The sequence below is a fragment of the Trypanosoma theileri genome (assembly GCF_002087225.1).
Source record: "Trypanosoma theileri isolate Edinburgh chromosome Unknown TM35_Tth_14_V1, whole genome shotgun sequence".
Classification (NCBI taxonomy): domain Eukaryota; phylum Euglenozoa; class Kinetoplastea; order Trypanosomatida; family Trypanosomatidae; genus Trypanosoma; species Trypanosoma theileri.
Window position 1 is genome coordinate 408780 of NW_021639856.1, and position 23917 is coordinate 432696.

At 38.6% G+C, this 23917-nt stretch overlaps 13 protein-coding genes across 13 annotated transcripts; all 13 read right to left on the bottom strand.

Annotated features, from left to right (window-relative positions):
• Window positions 1-52: 52 nt before the first annotated feature.
• Window positions 53-1144, bottom strand: TM35_000142400 (uncharacterized protein; the record flags this gene model as incomplete). Its single annotated transcript, XM_029025685.1, has 1 exon — window positions 53-1144. The coding sequence occupies one exon, from the start codon at window positions 1142-1144 to the stop codon at window positions 53-55; it is 1092 nt and encodes a 363-aa protein (XP_028883095.1).
• Window positions 1145-1402: 258 nt separating this feature from the next.
• Window positions 1403-1705, bottom strand: TM35_000142410 (uncharacterized protein; the record flags this gene model as incomplete). Its single annotated transcript, XM_029025686.1, has 1 exon — window positions 1403-1705. One exon carries the CDS (start codon window positions 1703-1705, stop codon window positions 1403-1405), a length of 303 nt encoding a protein of 100 aa, XP_028883096.1.
• Window positions 1706-1798: 93 nt separating this feature from the next.
• Window positions 1799-3301, bottom strand: TM35_000142420 (chaperone DnaJ protein; the record flags this gene model as incomplete). The annotated part of the gene is made up of 1 exon (XM_029025687.1): window positions 1799-3301. The coding sequence occupies one exon, from the start codon at window positions 3299-3301 to the stop codon at window positions 1799-1801; it is 1503 nt and encodes a 500-aa protein (XP_028883097.1).
• Window positions 3302-3804: 503 nt separating this feature from the next.
• TM35_000142430 (uncharacterized protein) lies at window positions 3805-4521 on the bottom strand (the record flags this gene model as incomplete). The annotated part of the gene is made up of 1 exon (XM_029025688.1): window positions 3805-4521. One exon carries the CDS (start codon window positions 4519-4521, stop codon window positions 3805-3807), a length of 717 nt encoding a protein of 238 aa, XP_028883098.1.
• A 631-nt stretch (window positions 4522-5152) lies between these two features.
• TM35_000142440 (uncharacterized protein) lies at window positions 5153-5587 on the bottom strand (the record flags this gene model as incomplete). The annotated part of the gene is made up of 1 exon (XM_029025689.1): window positions 5153-5587. One exon carries the CDS (start codon window positions 5585-5587, stop codon window positions 5153-5155), a length of 435 nt encoding a protein of 144 aa, XP_028883099.1.
• A 506-nt stretch (window positions 5588-6093) lies between these two features.
• TM35_000142450 (uncharacterized protein) lies at window positions 6094-8613 on the bottom strand (the record flags this gene model as incomplete). Its single annotated transcript, XM_029025690.1, has 1 exon — window positions 6094-8613. One exon carries the CDS (start codon window positions 8611-8613, stop codon window positions 6094-6096), a length of 2520 nt encoding a protein of 839 aa, XP_028883100.1.
• A 585-nt stretch (window positions 8614-9198) lies between these two features.
• TM35_000142460 (uncharacterized protein) lies at window positions 9199-10491 on the bottom strand (the record flags this gene model as incomplete). The annotated part of the gene is made up of 1 exon (XM_029025691.1): window positions 9199-10491. One exon carries the CDS (start codon window positions 10489-10491, stop codon window positions 9199-9201), a length of 1293 nt encoding a protein of 430 aa, XP_028883101.1.
• A 520-nt stretch (window positions 10492-11011) lies between these two features.
• TM35_000142470 (nucleotidyl transferase domain-containing protein) lies at window positions 11012-12346 on the bottom strand (the record flags this gene model as incomplete). The annotated part of the gene is made up of 1 exon (XM_029025692.1): window positions 11012-12346. One exon carries the CDS (start codon window positions 12344-12346, stop codon window positions 11012-11014), a length of 1335 nt encoding a protein of 444 aa, XP_028883102.1.
• Window positions 12347-14033: 1687 nt separating this feature from the next.
• On the bottom strand, window positions 14034-15647 carry TM35_000142480 (uncharacterized protein; the record flags this gene model as incomplete). Its single annotated transcript, XM_029025693.1, has 1 exon — window positions 14034-15647. The coding sequence occupies one exon, from the start codon at window positions 15645-15647 to the stop codon at window positions 14034-14036; it is 1614 nt and encodes a 537-aa protein (XP_028883103.1).
• A 388-nt stretch (window positions 15648-16035) lies between these two features.
• TM35_000142490 (putative zeta tubulin) lies at window positions 16036-17586 on the bottom strand (the record flags this gene model as incomplete). The annotated part of the gene is made up of 1 exon (XM_029025694.1): window positions 16036-17586. The coding sequence occupies one exon, from the start codon at window positions 17584-17586 to the stop codon at window positions 16036-16038; it is 1551 nt and encodes a 516-aa protein (XP_028883104.1).
• A 763-nt stretch (window positions 17587-18349) lies between these two features.
• TM35_000142500 (uncharacterized protein) lies at window positions 18350-19435 on the bottom strand (the record flags this gene model as incomplete). Its single annotated transcript, XM_029025695.1, has 1 exon — window positions 18350-19435. The coding sequence occupies one exon, from the start codon at window positions 19433-19435 to the stop codon at window positions 18350-18352; it is 1086 nt and encodes a 361-aa protein (XP_028883105.1).
• Window positions 19436-19867: 432 nt separating this feature from the next.
• Window positions 19868-21901, bottom strand: TM35_000142510 (glycerol-3-phosphate dehydrogenase (FAD-dependent); the record flags this gene model as incomplete). Its single annotated transcript, XM_029025696.1, has 1 exon — window positions 19868-21901. The coding sequence occupies one exon, from the start codon at window positions 21899-21901 to the stop codon at window positions 19868-19870; it is 2034 nt and encodes a 677-aa protein (XP_028883106.1).
• Window positions 21902-22563: 662 nt separating this feature from the next.
• On the bottom strand, window positions 22564-23673 carry TM35_000142520 (putative methyltransferase; the record flags this gene model as incomplete). The annotated part of the gene is made up of 1 exon (XM_029025697.1): window positions 22564-23673. The coding sequence occupies one exon, from the start codon at window positions 23671-23673 to the stop codon at window positions 22564-22566; it is 1110 nt and encodes a 369-aa protein (XP_028883107.1).
• Window positions 23674-23917: the final 244 nt, after the last annotated feature.

Here is a 23917-nt window from a genome sequence, read left to right on the forward strand (position 1 = left end):
TGTGGTTTGGCTTTGATATTCGTTCCTGATAAGAACACACATAAAAAAAGATCTAGTAGCCAGCTTGAGGAGGGTACCCATAGTTTGCCGGATATCCACCCTGAGGAACATAGCCATCAGGAGGATATCCACCTTGGTAATTGTTGTTGTATTGATAATCTTCGGCAGGGTACTGACCCTCAAGGGGATTCCCACCGTCAATAGCATCATTCTCAACATAATTGCTGTTATTGTAAACACTGCCATTCCGCCCAACACCAGTAGGCCCACTGCCCTGAAAGTCACCACCGTCATCTCCACGGTACACGATACTACGAGAGCGACCCATGCCCAGCTGTGATTGTGAGGGAAGCCGACTGATATTTTCTTCCTTTCTCGCTTCCGCCGCAATCTCTTCCTCTTGCAACTTTTCTTTGTGTTTCTTGCAACAGCAGCAGCATATAATAACAATGACAACCACAATAACAACGACACCAATAGCAATGATAAGTCCAGCCCACCACCGAAACTTGCTGGATTCTTCTTTAACAACAAAGCCATTCTCATCCGTTACAGGTGCCGTTTCCTGTTCAGAAGCAGTAAACTCATAGTACTCACATATCCACGTTGTGTATAGGTGGTCTCGCAACTCATTCATCCAAAATCCATTTGGCATCATTTTCGGGATAACATTGTCTTGGCGTCGAAAAAAGGCAACAGGTTGAACCCCCTTTTGGAAGTTATGATACATGCCAGGAACGGCTTCGGTGTAGTCCACCCCTTTATAGACCGCACCGTACAAAAATGTGGATTTCTCAATTGGGGTTCCGTTCATAAGGCCGGCGGTGTAGATCCACGGACACCTCTGAGACGAGCATGAAGCGGCGGGATTCCACCCGCCAATGGGAGCCTCTGTGTAAGCAGCCCCAACAAACTTACTGTACGCATCTGTTTGGAAGCTCTCCTTCATGGGCATCATGGTGTGGCCTCCGCTTTGCCATGGACAGGGGCCGGCAAACCGGGCGTCTACTGGTGTAGGGGAAGTAACATAAGTGTAGCGTACACTATACGCCTGGGCGACCAATGATGTGCACAGCACTGCAGCAAGCACACTACAGCGAAACACGATGGAAACCACTGATGTGGAAGTTACTTGTGTCCTCATAGCTTTCAACCAATAGTTGGTATCCTAAATTTAAAAAAACACACATAATAACAAAATACAGAAAAAGAAAAATAAAAAATGATTTCGCAATACAGAATTCAGTAGATGCAGGCAATGTCGAAGAGACAAATACAGAAAACAAATACAGCCCTAGAATGATCATACACACACACAAACAGAGGGAGACAGCTTCACAACAGCATACACAGACACACACGGTGGCCAAGATGGCGTGTGTAGGCTGCCGTTGGGTGGGGTCTACAGCCGCACCTGGTGCCCATCACGGGCAGCACCGTCACCCTCACGCACACCGCAGTCCAGCGAGGTGTGAGAACTATTGGCCGCGCCGCCCTCCCCACGCAATGAATGGCCACATGTGTGGTCCTCACACCGCAGACCCGACGGCACACCACCAACGCAGTTCCCAGCAACCGTAGCACTACCAGCACCACCAGCACTACTGCCCTCACGATCCTGTAACTCCTGCCGCTGCGCGTCCAATTCAGCCTCGTAGCGGCGCAGTTTTTCAACTGGTACCAATGCAAGGATCCCACCAATCATAGGCACGACACTAACGACAATCATCACATTCACTTTATTCTTTTTCCTCACTTGGTTCGTAGCTCAATGTATACTAGAAGTGATTTTTCTCTGTTATGTGTTCTTTAACCATTGAAAGAAACGTTGTTTTAAAGCGGATGGGGTTTGTTCCGTTTCTTGAGTCTCATTTTCTACTGCCAATTCTACGAATTGTTCAAGTGCATTTCGTTGCATACCTGTTAATTCGTCTTTTTGGGGTATTACAACCAAGAGATGAACGTAAAGATGTCCACATAAGGGTGAATTTTTTTGATTTTTCTGTAGGTTATGGAGTGAACTTGCATCACCTTTTCCTTGTTCATGGCTTTCTATATTTGCATAACTATTGTCCAGCTCAACACCATATCCATTCATAGCGATTTTCTGCCCGTTTCGTACGCATGGGGGAACTCGCAAGGGCTGTAAACCACGTAACGTTGGCACTGAAACCACTCCACCGAGTAGAGCTGTAGAGAGTGGAATAGGTAGTACCATATGAAGATCAAGTCCATCACGGTGAAAGAGACGATGCTCCTGTACCAAAAGTGTTACGATTAAATCTCCAGCTGTACCTCCACGTACCCCATCATTTCCTTTACCACGAAATCGTCTTACTGTCATTGTTGTTGTTCCAGGACGTACATCAATAGGAACATGCACTGTCTGAGCAGTCAGAACTCCTGTACCTCTGCATGTACTACACTTTGGTGGTGGGGCGTGGCCATCTCCACTACAGTAGCCACATGGTCGCTCAATGTGATAGGTAGCGCTAGGGAGATGTGTAGAACCGCGACCACGGCATTGTGGACATTTACGTGGATTCTTTAACATTTGTCTACCCTCACCACCACAACGTGAACATGTTACATTCTTTTCATATATAGCAGTTTTAGTACATCCAAGTATACTCTCATCAAAAGAGACACGAAGCATAAAGTTGATGTTTGTACCATTCACTGCAGTATGCTCCTCGCGGGCATTGTACGGCCGTGCATCTGTGGCATTCTCACTTATCCCGGTAGCAGAACGGAAAGGTCCTGAAAAATCTCCAAAAGATCGCTGAGCGTCAGAATAGGAAGAAGAACATGAAGAAGAAGAAGGATCTGAAGATGCTGAAAGGACATGATCTACAAAATGGAATGATTGGTGCTCAGGGTTAAAATTAGCAGATACTTGACCACCATCAATAAGAACATTTAATGAGGCATCGGGAGAGGCATAGTGATGTCCTGCGTACTGTGTACGGAATCTTTCATCAGAAAGAAGTGTGTAAGCCTTTTGCAGTTGTGCAAGTTTTTCCGCATCTTCCTTATTGTGTTGAGGATCTTTCAGTTTCATGGCTTCTTTAAGAAAACCTTGTCGAAGCTCTTCACGTGTGCGGCGAATACGATGTGCCTCACTCTCCTTATCAAAGCCAAGTAGTGCGAAAAGAGATTTCACCTCACGATCGTTACCCCTCTGAATAACATTGAAATGACGTCGCCCTGTAGACAACGTGCAATCATTATGTAGTAACCACAATGAAGATGAAAGTCCACTTATACGTGATGACACAGTCCCAGAAAGAGAAGGTCGCATTCAACTACTCCTCGCCACTTCAACTCAAAGTAGAGAAAGACACACACACACAAAGAGACGAAGAGAGAAAGAGAGAAAAAGAAAGAGAGAACAAAAAAAAGAAAAAAAAAAAAACCAATAAAACATCCATAAAAAAAAAAAATAATAATAAGAATTAAAGAATACAGTAATGATTCCTCACGTGAAATGAAAGTGACAGTTGAAAATATATAATCAGAGTCCAAATCACAATAACTGGAAGTCTGTTAAGCGTAGCCTTCTCTTTTTCTTTTCTTTTTTTCTTCTTCATCGGATTCACCTTACAAATATCCACACGCCACAACACTACACCCCCTATGTCATAAAGGTAGTCCTGCATTCTATTTGTTTTTTTTTTTTTTTCTTTGCCTTTTCCTACCTTTAATTTCTCTCTCTTTCTCTTTCTCTCTTTCTCTCATTCTGGGTGTATACACATTTGTGCATTTGTGACTTCACTACCTCCTTTTGTGCTTGAAGTGAGTTTCTCACTCTTCTTCTTCTTCTAGGTCATACTGCTCTTCCTCATCATCATCTCCAAGTGACAGGGCGTCAAAATCAACATCCTGTTCATTATCATCAAAGCCGTTATCGTCCGCACCACCAAAGAGTTCCCAATCGGCACTCTTAAGTGCACTATCCCACAATTGTCGTCCTGTTAATTTATTAGAAATCTTCTTCTCTACGGATTCCCGTGCCTGTTGTTTTTCAGCATTATGTTTTTTACTCCACTCCTCAAATAACTCGCGGGTGACGGCGGTTCCAACACGTACTGTAGGGTCGGGCATAGAAGATACACCTGAGGCATTTGCAGCAGCATTCGCTAACGCTTCTCCACGTCTGTGTAAATCTGCCTTTTCTTCATTTTCAGCAAACTCGGTAAGGTATTCCTGCGCCTTCTGTAAGACTGAGATAACACTATGTAATCCGATTTGTTCCTCACATAGTTCAGCAATTTCTTTTGAGAGGGTTGCTAACTGCATGCGACGATGTTTAGCGATGTGTTCCAGTCGCACAGTGGGTGCTGCTGTTTCTGGATAATCTTCCGTTTCGTATACAATTGTAACTCGAAGCTCCGGTGGGTCATCTGCAGTAGCGGCGAGAATGACAGAGTACGTTGGTGGATCCATGCTGGTTAACTCATATGTATCATACATTCCCTGCACCATATCCATCTCCATCATCTGCATTTCTGTGGCTGGCATTTTTTTTTTTTTTTATGCTTGTTTGTTTCTGATTGGTCTTCTTAGTCGTATATATATATATATATATATATTTAACCTTTTTTTCTTTCCTTCTTCTTTTATTTTGATCCTGTTTTTTTTTTTTTTTTGTTTTTCACGTTTCTCTTCTTGTGTAGTAGTAGTAATGATGTGAGAAGATTGGGTGTTGATTTCTCTCCGCACTTCCCTGCTGCCTGAACAGAGAGACAGACACACAGACTAGGCACCTTACACAGGGAGGAAAAAGTAATTCCTAGCAAAGTAAAGAGTAACGAAAAAAAAAAAAAAAATTAATGGCAGCACATTAAAAATAACATTAAGAAAACAAAATAAAAAAAATAAAAAAATAAGAATATATATATATATATATAGTGGTACTTTAAAGAACACACAGACTGGTGCAAACAATACACACACACACACACACAAAGAAACAAACACAACTCGCAGCAGTAGAGAGAAACAAAACAAAGAAAAAAAAAAACAAAAGATGTATTTCTCTCACCCAATCAAAATACTTTCCACCTTCTAACTTCAAATGATCACACAGCTGATCTTCATAGTAAGATTCCTTCCAATACCTTCCTTCTTCCTTTTTTTTTTACCCCTTTGTTTACTTCATTCTTGCACGTCCCGTCAACCAGGCCTCATCCCATTTGTCTCGCTCATCCAAGTAATGCTGAAAACTTCCCTTTGTGGATGTAATTTCATACTTCAACTTTGGATTACCTGCTGGAATCCAAAGCATCATGTTGGTTTCCTCATTACGCGCATACACCTTCATACCGCCTTTAATACTCGTTTCCTCCGTGTGTGCATCCATGACTGTTCCAATAAGGCGAACAGGCCGTGGATTGTAATCAAAATTGCAGGTGATGGGAGCTCCCAGTACTTGTTCCTTCGTGTGTTTCCACGGCTTCATGCGGCCTTGCTTGATGGATTCCATCGCCAGTGCACGTTGAATGCGGGAAATGGGCAATCGTGAGAAGAAGGCATTTGCCCGTGAAACGAAAAAGTGGGCATTTGTACGCTCACGTGAGTAACCCATTTATCTTATTTCTTTTATTTGTATTTTTTTTTCTTTTTTTCTTCTTCTTTTCTGCAGCCCACCCACCCCAGACTGTTTTTTTTATTTTTTTTTTTCCTTCTTTCTTCACGCGTGCGTAGCTGCGGTTGAGGGACTGTTCTGTATATTCAAAAGGGCCGTGCGGGGGGAAAGAGAGGTATCAAGACCCACACACTAAATAGAAAGCAAAAAGAAAAAGAAAAAGAAATATTTTAGGAAGAGAATACAGAGTCTTATATATATATATATATATATATATATAAAGCAATAGAGTTCATATTTACTATTATTTTTTATTTTTTCTTAAGGGAATAATAACAAGTTTCTTTGTTCTTGCTATAGACGCTCGTATTATTGTAATATGTAAATAAATATACAGAATGATTATTATTATTTTTTTTTTGAACGACAAAAAAAAAAAAATCATTTCTAATCATCTAACGTAAAAAAAAAAGCAATAAGCAAAAACGCAAAAAAGAAAAAACGCATTACAACTGAAAAAGCTTTGATGCTGTATACCGTCCTGAAAGACGCTTATCATGATCAAACTCTCCTTCCCATACATCACCGTTCGCAAATGTTAACTTCCCCTTTCCATGTGCGGTGCCGTACTCCCATGATCCTTCATATGTATAGGCATCGTGATGTACATACTCTCCCTCACCGTGAAAGAGACCCTTGTAAAGCTGACCAATGTACACATTCCCATTGGCAAACCGATAAGTACCGTGTCCCTGCAGAAAACCATGATAAAAATCCCCAACATACTCATGAGCCGTAGATGCGAAACGGTAGGAACCGGTTCCATGTGGACGATAATTTTCAACGTGTCCAATAAAGACATCACCATTTGAAAATTGAATACGACACCTACCAGTTCCACTACTATGATTATTACTACCATTATTCCCATGTGTATCGTTTTCTTTCTTGTTACGATTGGGGTTCTTATTATTATTGTTATTATTACTATGATTATGATCATTATTATTATGACGTGATATTTGGGGTCTTTTTTCATTTTCTTCATCCACTATCCACTCTACATGATCACCAGAGGAAAGTGTAATGGCACCAGAGTCAATCACTGTACCATTCTTCCTTACTTTTCCCGCAAAAACACTATTACAATCCAACTCTACAATAGCGTTTCCGTCCATCACATCCTCTACAAACTCTGCAGTTCCTTTGAGATGTTGTGATTGAAAGGTGGCATGACCATTAAGTTTATCATCACGCCACTCACCCTCTACCGCCACATGTGGAAGAGAGAGAACACCATGGCCGTTCCTCTTATCATCTTTCCATTCACCTTCAAAGAATGTTTTCTGTGCGGCATCGTAGAAATATTTACCACGTCCATGTCGACGTAAGAGAAACTCAGGCACATCACGTCCCCCACCTGTTACATCTCCAACATACATTAAGGAAGGAGAAAATGCGATACGAGTAGATTGTTTAGATTTCCCTTTTTCTTTCTCATCTTTTTGTTGTTGTGGATGTTTACGTTGTTGGATAGTAGATCTATTCGTTTGGGTTTTCTGCTGATTGACCTGTGGATTATTATTGCCATCATTCTTATTCTCATTCTCATTCTCATCATCTTCAGATTCCTCTATGAGACGAAGATCAATACGTCGTTCTTTCACTGGTTCACTCTTCTCTTTTGAGATGGTAGCTAAAAGGGAATTCGTGATGGCCTTTTCAAATGATACGACACGTTGTTCTTCTTCTTCCATCTTCTCTGTAAGCCGCCGTTGTTTCTCTGTAAAACTATTTAGTTGTGAAATGAGTTCTTGCTGTATTGCCTGTTCTTCTGCTTTAGCGAGAAGTTCATTCTGTCGTTCAATAGATCGTTTTTGCAGTTCCACACGTCTCTCTTCAAGCATCCGTCTCTCTGTTGCTAACCGTGTTCGTTCTTCTTCCTCTTGTTGTTGAACTTCCAGTAATCGACGTGCACGTTGAACGGCAAGACGTTCTTTTTGTAATAAGGCTTCTTTTTCTCGTTGAAGTTCCTCATTTGCTTTGAGGAACAAAAGTTTCTTCTCATCATATTCATCTCGCTCTAGTGGAATGGAGTCTTTTTCTTTTCCTTGTTGATATTGATGTTGTTGTTGTTGTTGCTCCTGAGAGAGACTTGAAAGAGATCTTTCTACAGATACCGCATGTTTTTCCCTCCCATCATATGGAGTACGTGAATCCCCAGCAAGAACAAGAGAAGAAGTTTCTAAATTTTGATGTTTAGTATATAATGGAGGACGTTCGTTATTGTTGTAACTACCTGTTACTCCTGTTACTATAAATGAAGATGAACGTTGTGTATTGGAAGAGGCTGATCGTTGTTGAGATCCACTTTGTCGTCGTTGATCTCGCTTGGCACGCCAGAGAGCGAGTCTATCACGAACATGCATCATATCTCCTATTTCATCACTATTATTGTTATTATTATTATTATTATTATTATTATTATTATTATTATTATTATTATTACTTTCTTTTATATTATCAACAAAAGTTGTTTTCACGATAGTATTTGTATTGGGTTGATTTTTCTCTAATGCCTGTTGAACTGCTTTGGCAATACTTTCTTGCATTATTGTACGACGTCCTCTTCTTTCTGTATCACTCATATTGGTTTCCTCAGCTACAGACATTGATGTACTGCGTCTCTGTTTAGATACCGCAGACTCTACAGAGCCAATGGCCTGCATAGTGGTTTCTTCTTTTCCTTTTTTTCTTCTTTCATCATTATCATTATTATTATTATTATCTTTATTTGTATTTCTTGTGGATTCAATGTCTGGTAGTACCCAAAGAGAAGTGCTACTGCTATCATTGTGGAAATAGACTGTATTGTTGTGTTCTCGAGATACACAATAACACCAGACATGCTGCGGCGGTGGGTCTGGCAGTAAAGTCTCCGGTGCGTACAAATCCTGTGAGCCGCGGGCAAAATGACGATATCGTGTTTGGCCAACAATGATGACTTCAGGCACAGTGACAGTCATTGTTTTTTTTTTTTTTTTTCTTCTTTTTTCTAATTTTGTTTAATTTCTTTATCTAATGTGGGTTGTTTTCTTCTTCTCCTCCTTGTGTAGGGGAAAACGCCACGAGTGCAGATCTCTCTTCTGCCCCCCAAAAAATAAAGGGGGTGATGAGAGAACAGAGAAGACTGTGACCCGCAGGAGTACACAGGCCCCTCACTAATCCAATCTACACTTGATAATATGCAAAAAATACACATGAAAAAGAAGAAAAAAAAAGAAATAATAATAAATAATAAATAAAAAAAAAAGAGTTTGGGTTCACATCCTGTTAAAAAAGACAACCAAAACAAAACAAAAAAAAATAACAACATTTAGAAACAAATAACATCCACACCAACAACAACAATAAACGAGAACAACATGCATGCAAAAATAAAAAAAAAAAGAAGAATGTGTAGGAATTAAAATGTGATAGCGAAAGCTGTTTCATACAAAGAAAAAAAAAACAAAGATATTTTGTTTTCGTTTAATCTACGATGATCAAACCCACACACACCATCGCATTATAATAATAACAACAACATATATATATATATGTTCAGATATCTACGCAGGACCGTGCCGCTTAGAGGACCAGCGCACCACCTTTGTGCCTAACAGTTTACGGTATGTACTTGGGAAGTCCGGTGCCCCAGACTTAATATCCATCTTTGCAAACATGCCTGAAAACTTACGAACAAACCGTTCACGTTCTTGTACTCTCGCTGCTTCTGGTTGTTCCATCTTAAACTTCGCCAATCGTTCATAATAGACCGCCTGCTGTGAGAGTTGTTTCTTTTCATTATCTTGTAGAGGACGTGTGTAGGAAAGACCTAAATCACGAGCCACTTCTGAACGTGAACGTCCAGTCTCCACACATCCATTTAATCCACGTGGGTCCAATACATCGGCGAGATTAGTAGAAATGGCTAATCCGGCATTCCAATCATACTTCCAATAGGCACCTTGTCGATATGTTACCAAATTAGAAGGTTGAAGTATATCTTGAACATCATGATCACGAATAATTTCCCAATATTTTTTAAAATCCACCTTTCGTAGTTTTCGTAATGCATGATTAAGTTTTCTTTCTGTGTTTGCCAAAACAGTTTTAATAATATTATTGTGAGGATTAGTTAATAAATGATTTCGTAATACACGACACTTAAGGGCACGTTTAACAGCTAAAACGGCTGGACTTGTGGTATCAAAATCATGTTCTGCATATCGTTCCATATACATAGATTCCTGTGCAAACTGTTTTTCCTGAATCGTCATCATACTCTTGGAGAGAGCTTTCTTCATATCATCACTATACCCATCCAACATCTCTGCCGGAATACTAAATCGATTCTCATAAGCATGACGTCGTGTTGGATACTTTTTATACCAAAATGGAAATCCCTTCGGTTGTCCATCTAATTGCCGTAGTGCCCCAGCGAGAAGTGGGTGTGCCTCTTCAAACTTCATCTGTCGTGTTTCTGGTATATTCACACCATACAGCATCTGCTCTTGCCGCTTCTTCTGCACAGGTGTGAGATCAGAGTAAACGGCACCGTAGAGATTTTTTAAGGCGCGTCTGCGGGGCATGTGCGGTGTGGGCGGCTCTGGATTCATCCGCCACGGGTACCACAGCCAAATGGCGGGGTGCTCCATCGCGGCAATGGCGTCTTTGAGGGCACTGTGTGTGCGGCGGCGGACTTTACCGCGGCCCCGGACGACATCCCCGTCTGCAGTGGCGAGTGTGAGTTTCTCCGCGCGTTTGAAGTTGCTGGTTTTGGCGAAACTGGTCTTGAGATCGGGGGCCTTGCCGGCGCGGTTGCTGTACCGCCGCAGCAGCAGACCACTGCGTAGGAACATATCAGCGTAAGTATTGGAAAAGAGAGAGAAGGAACGTAAAAGAGAGATATAGAGATATAGATATAGAGAGATATAGATAGAGATAGAGAGTGAGGACTGGGTCCTACAATCTACTACAATCCACTACTATACTACTACTATACTACTACTGCTATTACTACTATTACTATAGTACTACTCATATTTAGAGAAGGAGAAAGAGAAAAGTAAAGAGGAAAAGAAGGGAGTGGGGGGTAGAGATGTGGGGGTATGGCAGACTCTTGAAGTATAGAGGGGGAGGGTAGTAGATATAAATAATAATAATAATAAAAGGAAAGAATATGAACCTCATCTTGGTTTTTTTTTCCTGTAAATACAAAAAAATAGATAAAAACAGAAAATGTACGGATATAAAAAAAAAGCGACCAGAAATGTATATCAAATGTATACACATTTAAATATATAAATAAATAAATAAATATATATATATATATATATATATATTTATACTTATTTAAATCAACTAGGTGTTAACATGGGATTACACCTTTTCTTTTTCTTTATTTTTGCGCAGCTCTGTTGAACTCACATCGACACGGAAATCCTCTTTTGAAATGGGGATAAACATTGACTCCAATTCCTCTGGAACTTTAATAGAATTTAAATCTTCCCATGTATTTTCTTCTCCATTAGTGACTGTACGCCCACCTACCACGAAGAATCCTCCTTTGGATTTAATGAATAGCATAGATTCTATCATGGCCTCACGTGAATTCTCATAATACTTCAAATCAAATATACGTTTCACCGTATCAATACCAACAACAAAGCCATGATTAGGGAATAATGTGGCCTTTTCAGAAAAGAGACGTGCAGAGGTTACAGCCACTCGTTTACCAATTTGTAGAAATTGTTGTATTCGTCTCTCAATTTCTGTTTCTGATTGAATAACTCCTTTATCAGCATTATGAATTGTAATCTCATATGTTAATTGAACTTTATTTTCATCCACTTCATCTAATGTACAACACATTTCTTCCTTCTTCACACTTTGCATATCTTTAGATATCATCTTCACAACGGTTTGTATAGCTGCCCGTGCTAGTTCTGTGTGTCCCCAGTGTAATGGAGAGAATGAACCCGGAAATAAAAGTTGTTTTTGAATTATTATCGTATTTCTCTCTTTCACAGAAGGTGTTTCTAATGTATATGGTTTGAGATCCGCACGCACTTCTCCATGTGTATTGAAAACAATACATGGAATTTCCTTTTTAAATAGACACTGCAATGGAGATTTAGGAATAGGATAACTTTGCCTTGTTGGTTCCACTATTAAAGGTATCGTAAAAGGAATACTCGCAGCCTCTGCTAATACTTTAAGTAGTAAGAAAGTTACTTGTTCTTCCTGTTCTGTGCGGGATAGATGTTGTGGGATCTCCACAGTGTATTCCACCACTTCTTCTTGATTCCATGCAGCCACAAAGGCACAATCTTTTCCATGTCGACTACGGTTTGTTTGCACAGCAGAGGTAGAACCAATACCAATAATAATTTCACTTTCACTAGTATTACTAGTATTAGAATTAGATATATTCATTGTTTGAGCATTCATATAGCGTTTGGCGTTATGATAGGCATGTTGAGCGAATTGTCTTGCCACCGCCGTATTCACCATTTTCGTTGGATGATCCTCTAACATCTCCGCAGCTGCCGTTAAGGAATAGGGCACACGGGCATCAAGAAGAGTACGGGAGCAGCCGGGAACTGCCGTGAGATGAGAAATCGCACAACTTCCAGCACCGGCAATATACAACACACACCGCACTGGTGAGGCATGAATAGCTTCAATTAAACTTTGTAAAGATGAAGGTCCCATAGTATATGTTGAGAAGAAAACAATATATATATATATATGTTCAGTAATCTTTAACTCCTTAGGATGGAAATTAATGAGATCTCTATTTATTTATTTATTTACTGCTGTTAAAACATTGCAAAACGGGAAAACAGTAAGAATGCAACTATTGGTAGAAACAGAACCTCCATTCATACATACATATACACACATATACACTTTCCTTTTCTTTTCTTCTCCTCCCTTTCGCTGCATTATTTTTTTCTTTTTTTATAATAAATATGGACTCCATGTGTTCGAATATTAAAGAAACCAGTTGAAACAGATGAAAACACACACATGCACACAAAAACAACAAAAAAAAGAAAAACTCTCTTCTTTCTCCTCTTTCATTTTGCCTTCTACAAGGAATATATATATATATATATATATATATATATATGTATCCCATCTTAATTCGTACTAAACTCAGAGGGGAAGGCACGCCTTGTGTACATTACTTTCATGTCTACTCCCGCCATTCGACACTGCGGGCATTGAAATGGCGTGCCGGTCGCATCAGGCCGCGGCAACACCACTGGTGAGAAACAATTTGCACAAACACACTGTGGAGATGAGAGGACTTTACCCTTTTCACCCAATGCCTGTTGTTGTTGTGAGGCCGGCGGTCGGCTAATCATCCCTACTAACTAATAGGTATATATATATATATATATGTAGAGAGAGAGAATAAATAGGATGAATGGTGTTAGTGCGAATGAGGAAATAAGAAAAGAACAAGTTGAGGGTGGGGAAAAAGAAAGAGAGACAACATCTTTATTAGAGTCTTCAGTCTCTTTTTCTTTTATCATAATGTTTATACACACAAACAACAACAACAACAAAGGAAAAAAAAAAACACCTATGACACCACGCCTCTTCATATTTTTATTCTTCTTTCCTTTTTCTTCTCTTCTCTTCTTTCGTTAAACGAAACGGCAACAACATCAAAATCAACACGAATATCTCTCTCCCACATTTTCTTTCCTTTTCTCTCTTTCCTTTCATTCTTCTCTCCCTCTAGTAGACTCTTTATTTATTATTTGTCTATATGGTATCATATGTGGTTGGCTGTGTGCGCATCTTGTAGAAAACGGTGGAGGACCCGGTGCGGTGTACACAGTGTGTGCACATCAGTTGAGAAGATGGACCGAGTGCGACCACACGTGTGCAGTTCGCACATGTATATAAAGTCATTGGCTCCTGCAATAGTTTTCCCGCCTCCACACTATCATCCGCAGCGGAGAGTTTAATATCATCCTTCTGTTCCTCTTTCACTGGGTATGAGAACATTCCCGATACTATAGGGAAGAAAGGCAGTGAGGATAGAGAGAAAGAAAGAGAAAAAGAAAAAGAGAAAAAGAGACTGTGGATGTGTTGTGATGAAACCTACAATCCTAAGAATACAGAGAAAGAAAAGAAAGAAAGAAAAAAAAAGATGAATAGATATTGATACAGAGATGTAAAGATATAGGTTTCTAAGGAAAGGAAAAAAAAAAATTACCACGATAAATAATTAAAAGAATAATAATAAGAATAAAAATATTACACCAATGAAAAATGTTTGAAGCTAATGTGTCAAGAGATAATAATATGATGTTAACTTCTCTCTTTCTCTTTCTCTTTCTCTCTGTTGAAGAAGAATATGTTTTTTTCTTTTTTTCTTTTTTTAATTCTCCTGTTGTTTCACCTTCTCTTTCGGTTTATCCATCTTCTTCTGTTTCTTCTTCTTATTGTTGCCTGCATCCATGTGAGATTCCAGTGCTGGCCACACCTCTACATTCTTCATTACCATCGTTTGATATAATTGACGCGCATAACTGTGCAGTCTCTCTGTTAATAAACCTTTTAAGAGTAAATTGAGAGTTTTGGAATCTCCCTTTACACGACGGGTTTGCATATCCGCAAGAATAGCCGTTGTTTGACCCCACAGACCAGACCGTTCACAGGCTAATAACAACAATGTATACGTTTCCGCATTTGGCTTCACCGCACAATATCGAGTAGCATTAAAAGCAGAGAAACACGCCTGTGGTTGTTCAGATAACAATAATACTTCCAATGAGGCATTTAACAATTGAACATCTAATGGTATATGATCTAAACGTGCTAATAGAGATATTGCCTCTTCTATTAATCCATTTTGAGAAAGTCCTTTCAGTAGAGCTGTGGCCATAGAAGCATCTATAGATATATGAAGATTCGTCACCGCATCTTTTAATCGTGCCATTGCAAAAGACATGGCATTATGAAGACTACAAATTGTAAAAAAGGCAGCGTAAGTTGTGCGTGTGGGGAGAATCACATACTTATCTGCATCTAATAATAATCGATTGGCTAAATGAAAAACACTCGCATTTGGGGTTAAGCCAGCACCTAATGTAGTCATCATACATTCCAATACTAATGGTGTGGGAGCCACATGTGTTTGTCGGGTATAAAAATATAATTGTTTCATTGCTGATAGAAAAGGTACTTCATCCATTACAGAAACACGAACATTTTTATCAAGATCTAAAGAAGATGAAGAAGAAGATGATGATGATAAGGATTGTGGTTGAGAGGACTGGGGTGATAATGTATTCCCAACCATACGTTGCTCAAGACTACCATGTGCCCATAATGAAATAATAGCTTCCACATTAGAAGAAGAAATGGTTAATTGTTGTGTATAGAAATCCGGTAATAAACGTTGTAATTCCTCCGCCTTCTCTAAAAATGGCATTGGAGAGGATAGGAACTCCCGTAATTGTCGTTCTTTTCGTATATTTAACTCTGCATGTGCATTTAACATATACTTACGCTCCACCGATCTCTGCATACTTAACTCTCCCACATGTCCACGATGCGCAAATCGTTCCTTGTGTGAAGGCACATATTCCTCTCCAACTGGGGCGGTAATACATTCAATCTTCACACCGTCTGTATCTATATATACTTCCGGTGCGGCCATTCCACCTGCGGGTGTATGTAAATATTGTGAACTCGCACGGTATTGAGATTCGGCCTCCGCAATAGCGAGACGGGCATCTGGTGTGAGACCATGATCGTAGAGACCACGCTCATGGTCCTTTACAGCAAAGCGGTATGATCTCTTAACATTACTGTTATTATTATTATCATTATTACTAATATTATTATTGTTTCTTCCTTGTCTTAAGGTATCAACGGGTTGAATGGATACACGGCGCCTCTGTATTAAGAGGGCATCACTAATAATAATGGTATTCCTCATAGTGGGAGTCAACACACACACACGACTACAGAAACCCGTACGATTCATCTCCGTATCCAAAGTATAATAATAATAATAATAATAATAATAATAATAATAATAAAAGAATAAGAGATGTCTACACAAATAGAGACACAGAGAGAGTACCTGCTAAGAGAATAAATTAGCCTTTCAAATATTATTAGAGGGTACAAGAAAAAAAAAAGTAGAGAAAATATATATATATACTCACAAATCCATTATCATGAAAAGAAGAAAACAAACAAACAATATACAAAACAAAATATGAAAACAAAACTATAGAGAAAACTCATATAATATATATATATATATACTCTATACAATAGAATGAAAAATAAATAAAGCGCAAAACAATAAGAAAAAAACAAAAAACAAAAGAATAAACATACGAACCGCTTTGTTTTTTTTTTTTTTTTCAAACATCCTCAGCATCTGCAAGTCTCTCAGCGACCTCATGAATAGCTGCCTCAATACACTCTGCCGTAAATCCAATATCCAGAAAAGTTGACATAAAAGCTCCTGCCTTCACTTTCAATGCAGCCGATCGTAAAAGAGGAAATAACACTCTCGCATTTAATTCACGTGCCTCATTCATCACCAAAACACCTTCCATGTTTTGAAGTAATAATGCAGATGGACCAACAGCCGTCTTTCGTGAAGTTGTTCTCGTTGTTGATGTTGATGTTGATGATGATGATGTTGAAATAGTTGGAAGTAACATCTTTGGTATCTGCACATCTTCTTCCGAATAAACCAAATCTGGATCTCGTAAGGACTTGGCTGTGTGTATTAACTCCAGAGGTACATTTGGACAGACGCCAGGCATGTGTTGTTTGGATCCCTGAAGACGATAGAAACGTGAGAGTACAACCGATTGTTTATATCGTAAATATTGTCGTTGAGGAATAGGGAGAATGGTTAAGATATTATTCATCTCTCGATGATTGGGTGAACATTTCATCACAAGTTCACCAATGGCATTAGCACTTCTACCATACATAAAAATAGGAAGAAGAAGAGTTACAAATACTTCATTTGCCTCTTTAAACGTCAAACATGGTTTTATAAATAATCCTAATGGAGATACCGCAGAAGAAGAAGATGATAATGATGAGTTTACAGTTCCATTGTGTCGAGATCGCCCTGTAAGTAAAGACTCTTCATATTGATTAAATACATCATCATTACGTAATAGTAATACCGCATCTGCATTCTCTTGCAATGCATGAAGTGTGAGAGCGGCATTTAAACCTTGTGTAGAGAGTTCCCCAACACTCTGCGGCGTTACTGTTATTGTGATAAGATAAGATGCCCGTCTCTTTTCCATTAACATTCCATCTAATCCATCACGTCGCATCATTTCTACTTCTTCCATCTCATCAATTACTCCTCCTCCTCCCCCTCCTCCTCTTCTTCCTGAGTTGTTGTTGTTTTCTTCTTCTAACGGTTCAATAAAATAATATCGAATCTTTTCTAATAATCTTGTTGTCATTCCACTTCCAGTTCCGCCTGCAAGACTGTGTAAAACAACAATGGCCTCAAACTCCAACGCATCACTTGTACGGCGGGTTTCTGCGTAAATCGCACGAAGCGCATTCCGCAAAACACAATTATCACTTCGTCGTTGATCCTTTACAACTTGAAAGGGTTGAGAGACCACGGCATTCTCTGCAGAGCGTCGACTCATAGGATCATCTACGCCATAATAACCAAGAGCCCAGTGATTCCCACGGCCAGACTGACCAGAGATCACATTCTCACTTCGCATAATCTCACTATGATGGGCGTAAACATCACGCACAACTTTGGGTTCAGAGTCTATTAACACACAACGTGCCTTTCGTGGATGTTGCGTGAAAAATGGAGAGGGAACGGCACCGTTATTAGTGGCTAGTGATAATTGTCTCCATAGCTCATCACCCAGTTGATTTCCACACTGTCCAACTTGTACTACCACTATCGCCATTTGATATCTCTGTTTTTTTTTTGTTTTTGTTTTTCTCTTTCTTAACTCTCTCTCTCTCTCTCTCTCTCTCTCTCTCTATCTATCTATCTAAATCTCTAAATTTCTTTTCAAGCTTTCTTTTCTTTTCTTTTCTTCTTTTTTTTCTTTTTTTACTCTTCTCGAATTTTCTCTTTTTTTAATCTCTGTGCGTATATGTGTACTTCTTCTGTTTCTGATGTGCCCCACTACCCCTCTCTGCACTATCAATCCGTCAATTTGGTTATATATATATATATAAAGAAGAAGAAAGAATAATCAAAAACAGTACAGATAAGAGGAAAGGTAACAAGAAATAAAACGAAAGGTTGGAATACATTTCACAATAATTATATATATATATATATATGGTGTGTATTCCATACACACAAACAAACTAAAAAAAAGAGAAAAATAAAGAGATAATTCTTCTTTATAAACACTATCTGTAAAAAGCAAAAAAGAAAACAGTATCAATCATTCCCTTTTCCCTCTCTCTCTTTCTAATGTACTTTTCTCTCCTCTTTTCTTGCCTGAACAGAAGAAAAAAACAAAATTATATATATATATATATACACAGCTCTATGGAATTTGACATGACCACTCTCTATACCCCTTTGATTTAGCTCAACCACAACCACGTAGAGTGAGAGAGAGAGAGAGAGAGAGAGATCATGAGAAAACAAAACAAAAAAAATAAAATAAATAAAAGAATCCCCTACACAAAGGAAACAAGCAAAAAAGATGATCAATTACCCTTAGTGGACATCCAACCACGATGAAAGATAGCTACAGAACCCAACAATCCAGCCTTTACAAGAATACCACGTAGCCACCATAAGAGAAATTGTAAAATAACAGCTATACAATAATATTGTACCCATGCCCACTTGAGTGCCTCTTGAATAGATGGTGTATATAATATCTCTGCACGTTGAATACGCATAGTAATACGCCAAGTGAAATCCCCAAGTGCGCCTAGATCTTCACCAAGTACACGGTTATAATTAACATCTTGTAGAATAGAAAGTCCTCCAGTAGCTACAGAGTAGGGTTTAAATAAAACGGTTTGATTTCGTGAAGTGTATTGACTAGCAAAATAGGGTACATTTTGTAATTCCTCCACATCACTCACATTCTCAAGAGGACTATTCATATATGTATTTGTGTAGTGTACATTTGGTAACCTACTGAGAGGCTCTGTACTGTGGAATAATAAATCACCCTCTGTACGAGCACAGAGAGGTCCTTCAACTGTACTTTTTGTTGTTGTTGAAGAAGAAGAAGAACAACAGTCTTCTGCAGCCTCAAAGATAAGAAGAGGAGCAGCTGTCATTCGTACTTTTAAAATATAATTTTTAATTTCATATGTGAATTCTGGAAGAAACTCTACACGTTTAATCGCGTCCTTCTCTGTAGGTACTGGCATTCCTTCCTGTAGACTTCCATTAAAATCATTTAATGGTAATTGTAATACAAAGGTTACTCTATCCACATGACCATTATCATCACGATCATCTTCATAAATAGAGAAAAACGGTTCTACTGCCATTTCACTTTGTGTGTAAATATATTCTTCATTAAATAAATGAGAACAGGTCCACAATTTATCCTGTCCTCGCACAGTGGTGTAATGAACTACACATCTATCGGTAAAGTGTATATCTGGAGTGGCTACCAGTGTATTGGTTTGAAGCCAAAAGTTTCCCATCGCGAGACCAATCAGAACAGGGCCCGCCAGTACTAAAAGAAGAGAAAAAATGTAGAAAATCCAAGAGGCCAAACCGCGAGGAGCATAACGCACTTTATAATGTTCATGAAATAAAGCAATCATTTGTTTTTCTTTTTGTGTGTTAAATGCGATATACGATATATTATTACTATTATTATTTTTATTATTTTCTTCTTCTTCTTAAACTACTCTGATAAGAAAAAGAAAGAAAGAAAGAAAGAAAGAAACCCTGCAAAAAATAAAAAAAGCACAACTAACCATAGCAACAGTAAATAAATAATTATAATATGGATCATAATTAATAATAATAATAATAATAATAATAATAATAATAATAATAAAGCGATATAATAAGCGAAAGGGAAAAAAAGTCTCCAAAAGAAGTAATAAATAAATAAGAAATAAGAAAAAAAAATAATAAAAAAAATAATAATAAAACTCTCCTCCTCTGCATACCAACAAATAACAACACCTAGACTAGACTAGACCCCAGTATATATATATATATATATATATATATATCCCTATATCCAATCAGGACACGGCCACACTGTGAATAAACGCCAGTGCGAGGTCTATCTCTGCCTGTCTGCGGGCCTTATCCCATTTGAGTTCGCCGCTCATCACATCTGCAATCGCCGTCACTGCCGCTGCGGCCTCCGCCGGGCTGCTGAACGACACGTGAGTGCGGCGGGCGACAACATCCACCACCCGCACCGCATACATCTCCCGCACCAGTCGCCGCACACGATCCATCGGGGACAATATATCCTTGTTAGCATCACTGTTATTATTGGGGTCGTGAGAATTAGTTGTGGTTGTAAGATCAGGAAGGAGTAGTTGAAGACGTTTCGTTCTACATGGTTGGAATGTGTTTACCTCTTCTTCAGTGAAGGTCGCACTATCATGTAAGAGATGATTAACTGCATCTTCTGCAATATCTCTAGCAAAACATAAAGTACCACCATAGATATGAACAACATGCGGTTGCGGTGTTCCGGCTGTGATATGATATCCCTTTCTCAATATATCTTCTGCCCATGGAACTATTGATGGTTCACGAAGAATAGGTACAATAGAAGAGATTATAGATAAAATACGTTCTTTTTCCACTGTAAGACCAGAAGCCTGTAGAGCTTTAGAAATACGATCCTGTTGAATTCCGTAAACATCACATTTCACCTTATTTCTACTCTTGTTACTATCACTATCACCTGTCCATGTCATTATCATTGTTGGTGTTGTGCCTATTGTTTTTCTCGGAAGCTGCGATAATGGTGTGACACTTGGACCAATCAGTACACAATCATCAAACCATGGTAACACCATAACGGATGAAAAACTATACAATGTAGATGATGACAACATGGCTTTTACACCCAAAGCAGAAAAACTATTATTATTATTATTATTATTATTATTATTATTATTATTATTATTATTATTATTAGGATGAATCCCACCTTTTGTATGAACTGCACTTTGAGGTACTACAATGTAAGAACTCACTTGATGTCGCTCCACTGCGGTCGGTACGGCGTCTGAGGCGTTATCGGGTAATAATTGTTTAACTTCATCCACCCAAGATCCAGCACAATTAACAATACTACGTGTATACACCGTGTACTCTTTCGAAGGTAATCTACCATTACCAGCAGCAGTTCCACTAGTAGTATTAGTAGTAGTAGTAATAGGTGCACTTACTTCATTTAAAGAAACCGCAAAATTAGCTTCCGTATTTGTAGTAGAATGAGTTGACTTTACACGTTTCACTTGAGTTACTGTAGTGTAATTTAATACAAATGCTCCCAAGGCTTCTGCTGTACGTGCGAGGGCTATAGATGCAGCGGCACCATCTAACTGTGCATCTTGAATGATAATACCTCCTTTCACTTCATCTTCCATCTTTCCAAGTTGCTGCTGTAGTAGAGATCCTCGTATAAATCTAAAAGATCTCCATACACCACAAAAAGGACTTAATACAGTTGCTATAGTAGCCGCTATTGTAAATTCTACTAATTCTAACATATGTGAAGAACAAATTAACGTAGGAACACGACTTTCCATTATACCCGAAGCCACATTAGACCATACGGTTAAAGCCTCCCATGCCTCTACAGCTCGATAAAGCCAATGTATATCTCGTTGTCGTAATGCCCGTTGTACATATGGAAATGCCCCTGGCAGAAGTGGAGGAGATGTACTGGTGTAACCCGAACCAAAATCATCCGCATCCACAAGCGCAACTCGTAATCCACGTTGGGCGGCATCTACAGCCGTATACAGACCAGTCGCCCCACCACCAACAATAAGTACATCAAAAGGATGTTCAATACTACTACTACTATTATTATTATTATTATTATTATTATTATTATTATTACCATTCTCAAGTTGTTGTAGTTTGGCAAATCGTGTTTGTGGTGATATTATTGTCTTTTCTAGAGATGTTAATGGAACTACAGCAGAACGTCTTAACTGCCATCTGTGATAAGATGCCCAACCACCGGCAAGAGTAAAGAGTGCAAGAGTTCCTCGAACAGCAAAACGTCGTGAGCGACGTCCCATGTATATAGAGATTGTATCTTCCTAATTTACTTTCTTTTTTGTTTGTATTTATTGCCCAAGAAAATAAATAAATAGAAGAAAAAAAAAAAAGAAAAGAAAAAAAAAAGAAATATATATATATATATATATATATATATATATATATATACCACTACATTTCTTTATAGAGATAGAATGTCAAAATGGAGTCTGATATCAGCCACATTTTTTTTTTCCTTCTTTACTTTGTGTACCTGGTTTTTGTTCTTCATCAGTATCCTTCCATTAACTGGTTTATGCGTTTTTTCCCCCTTTCATAAGGAGATTACTCTCTGTTCCTTCTTTTTTTTCTTAGAGTATTTTAACCGGCATTGTTAGAAGAGGGGAAGAGAAACGTGTTGAGGTCCAACACATGAAAATAATAACAAGAATACTCATCAGCAACTGAATCTAGGGGTCCATATACAGACACACATACAGACATAAACATATAAATATAGATGTATGAACCCTATCATTAGGTATCAAAGTAGCAAATGAAAACACATCATTCATATATGTATATGTGTATATATGTATATGTATACATAATCAAAGACTCCCCCTTTCTCTCTTTTTTTTCTTTTATTTTTTTTTTATTTTTTCCCCTTCCTTCCAGTGTTTAATAATACTTCTTCCGTTGATCATCGCTTCTTGTACAGTGAGGCGACGAGTACTTCCTGTGGGTCATAACGAAATTCTTTATTTGCTTCTGTCTGTCCTGTACGTTTGAGAAAATCATAGGCGACGAAGTAATCCCCAACAGCATCATGATAGTCCAATGTAAATCCAATTTCTTCTACGAGTTCTGCAAAACGTCGTGGGTGTGGAATGCGAGATCGTACTTCCACAATCTTCAGTAATCGTCCTGGCTTAAGAACACGAAAAGCCTCCAGTAAACATTTTTCATAATCTGTAGACATAAGACTTAATGAAAAGATACAAATATCCACAGAGTCATTCTCTAATGGGACTTTAGCGGCGTTTGCCACCGTAACGTGTGGGTTCACAGCACAGAAATCAAAGGAATGTACCGTGTAACCTTTTGGTTTTAATGCTTGGGCAATTTGTGCATCTCCACATCCCATATCTGCAATAACCCAACTTGTTGGAATATATCCAGGCATACTTTTAGCTTTATTTGCGAGGAAACGTCCACGTCTATCCCCCAATAATGCTTCTATAATAACCTGACTTGGTTTCATTGGCCATTGTTGTAATTGTTGTTGATATCCATTATGGTAATCTGCATAGGTAGAGGGATCCTTTAACAACTGATTGGCAAAGGCAACATTAGAACTGTATATTTGTTCATTTAATAAACGAAATGTACTGGATGATAATTTTGTTCGAAAATGTTCCAATAAATCATCATCATTTTTCATTTTTAATATCGCCCGACGTTGGGCGGCGCTGCTGGCCCCACAGGCTTTTTGCATTGGAGCCGCATTTGATTTTCCATCTCCTGGACTAGGTGCATATCGTGGAATTCGGTTGGCTTTCTTATACGCCCGCTCTTCATATGAGTTCTTAAAGGGAATTTGTCGACGATCATTTGCGGAATCACGACTTGCCCCTCCACTGGCGTGAGAAACAACAGGGCCTTTCAAAACACTAGCATTTCGATTTTTCTTTTTATTGTTTATATTATTACTAGCAGAGGCGGCTCCTTCTGCTTTACTTGTGGGTTTGGATTCTTTCTTTGCCGACTTCTTGAACTTTTCCGTATTTCGCTTCTTTGCGTTGCCTAACATTCTTTTCTCTTCTCTTCTCTCCACGATTGTTTCTACCTGCTTGAGTGGATAATAATAATAATAATAATAATAATAATAATAATAAAAGGAACGAAAAACGAAAAACAAAAATAAACAAAAACACTTGTAGAAGAAAACAAGAAAACAAAACAAAAGATGTTTCTTACCGCTCCTGTCCAATCACCTATTGATGGAAAAGATCTAAGAGGAAAAAAAGAACAAGAAACAGAAACAACAACAACAA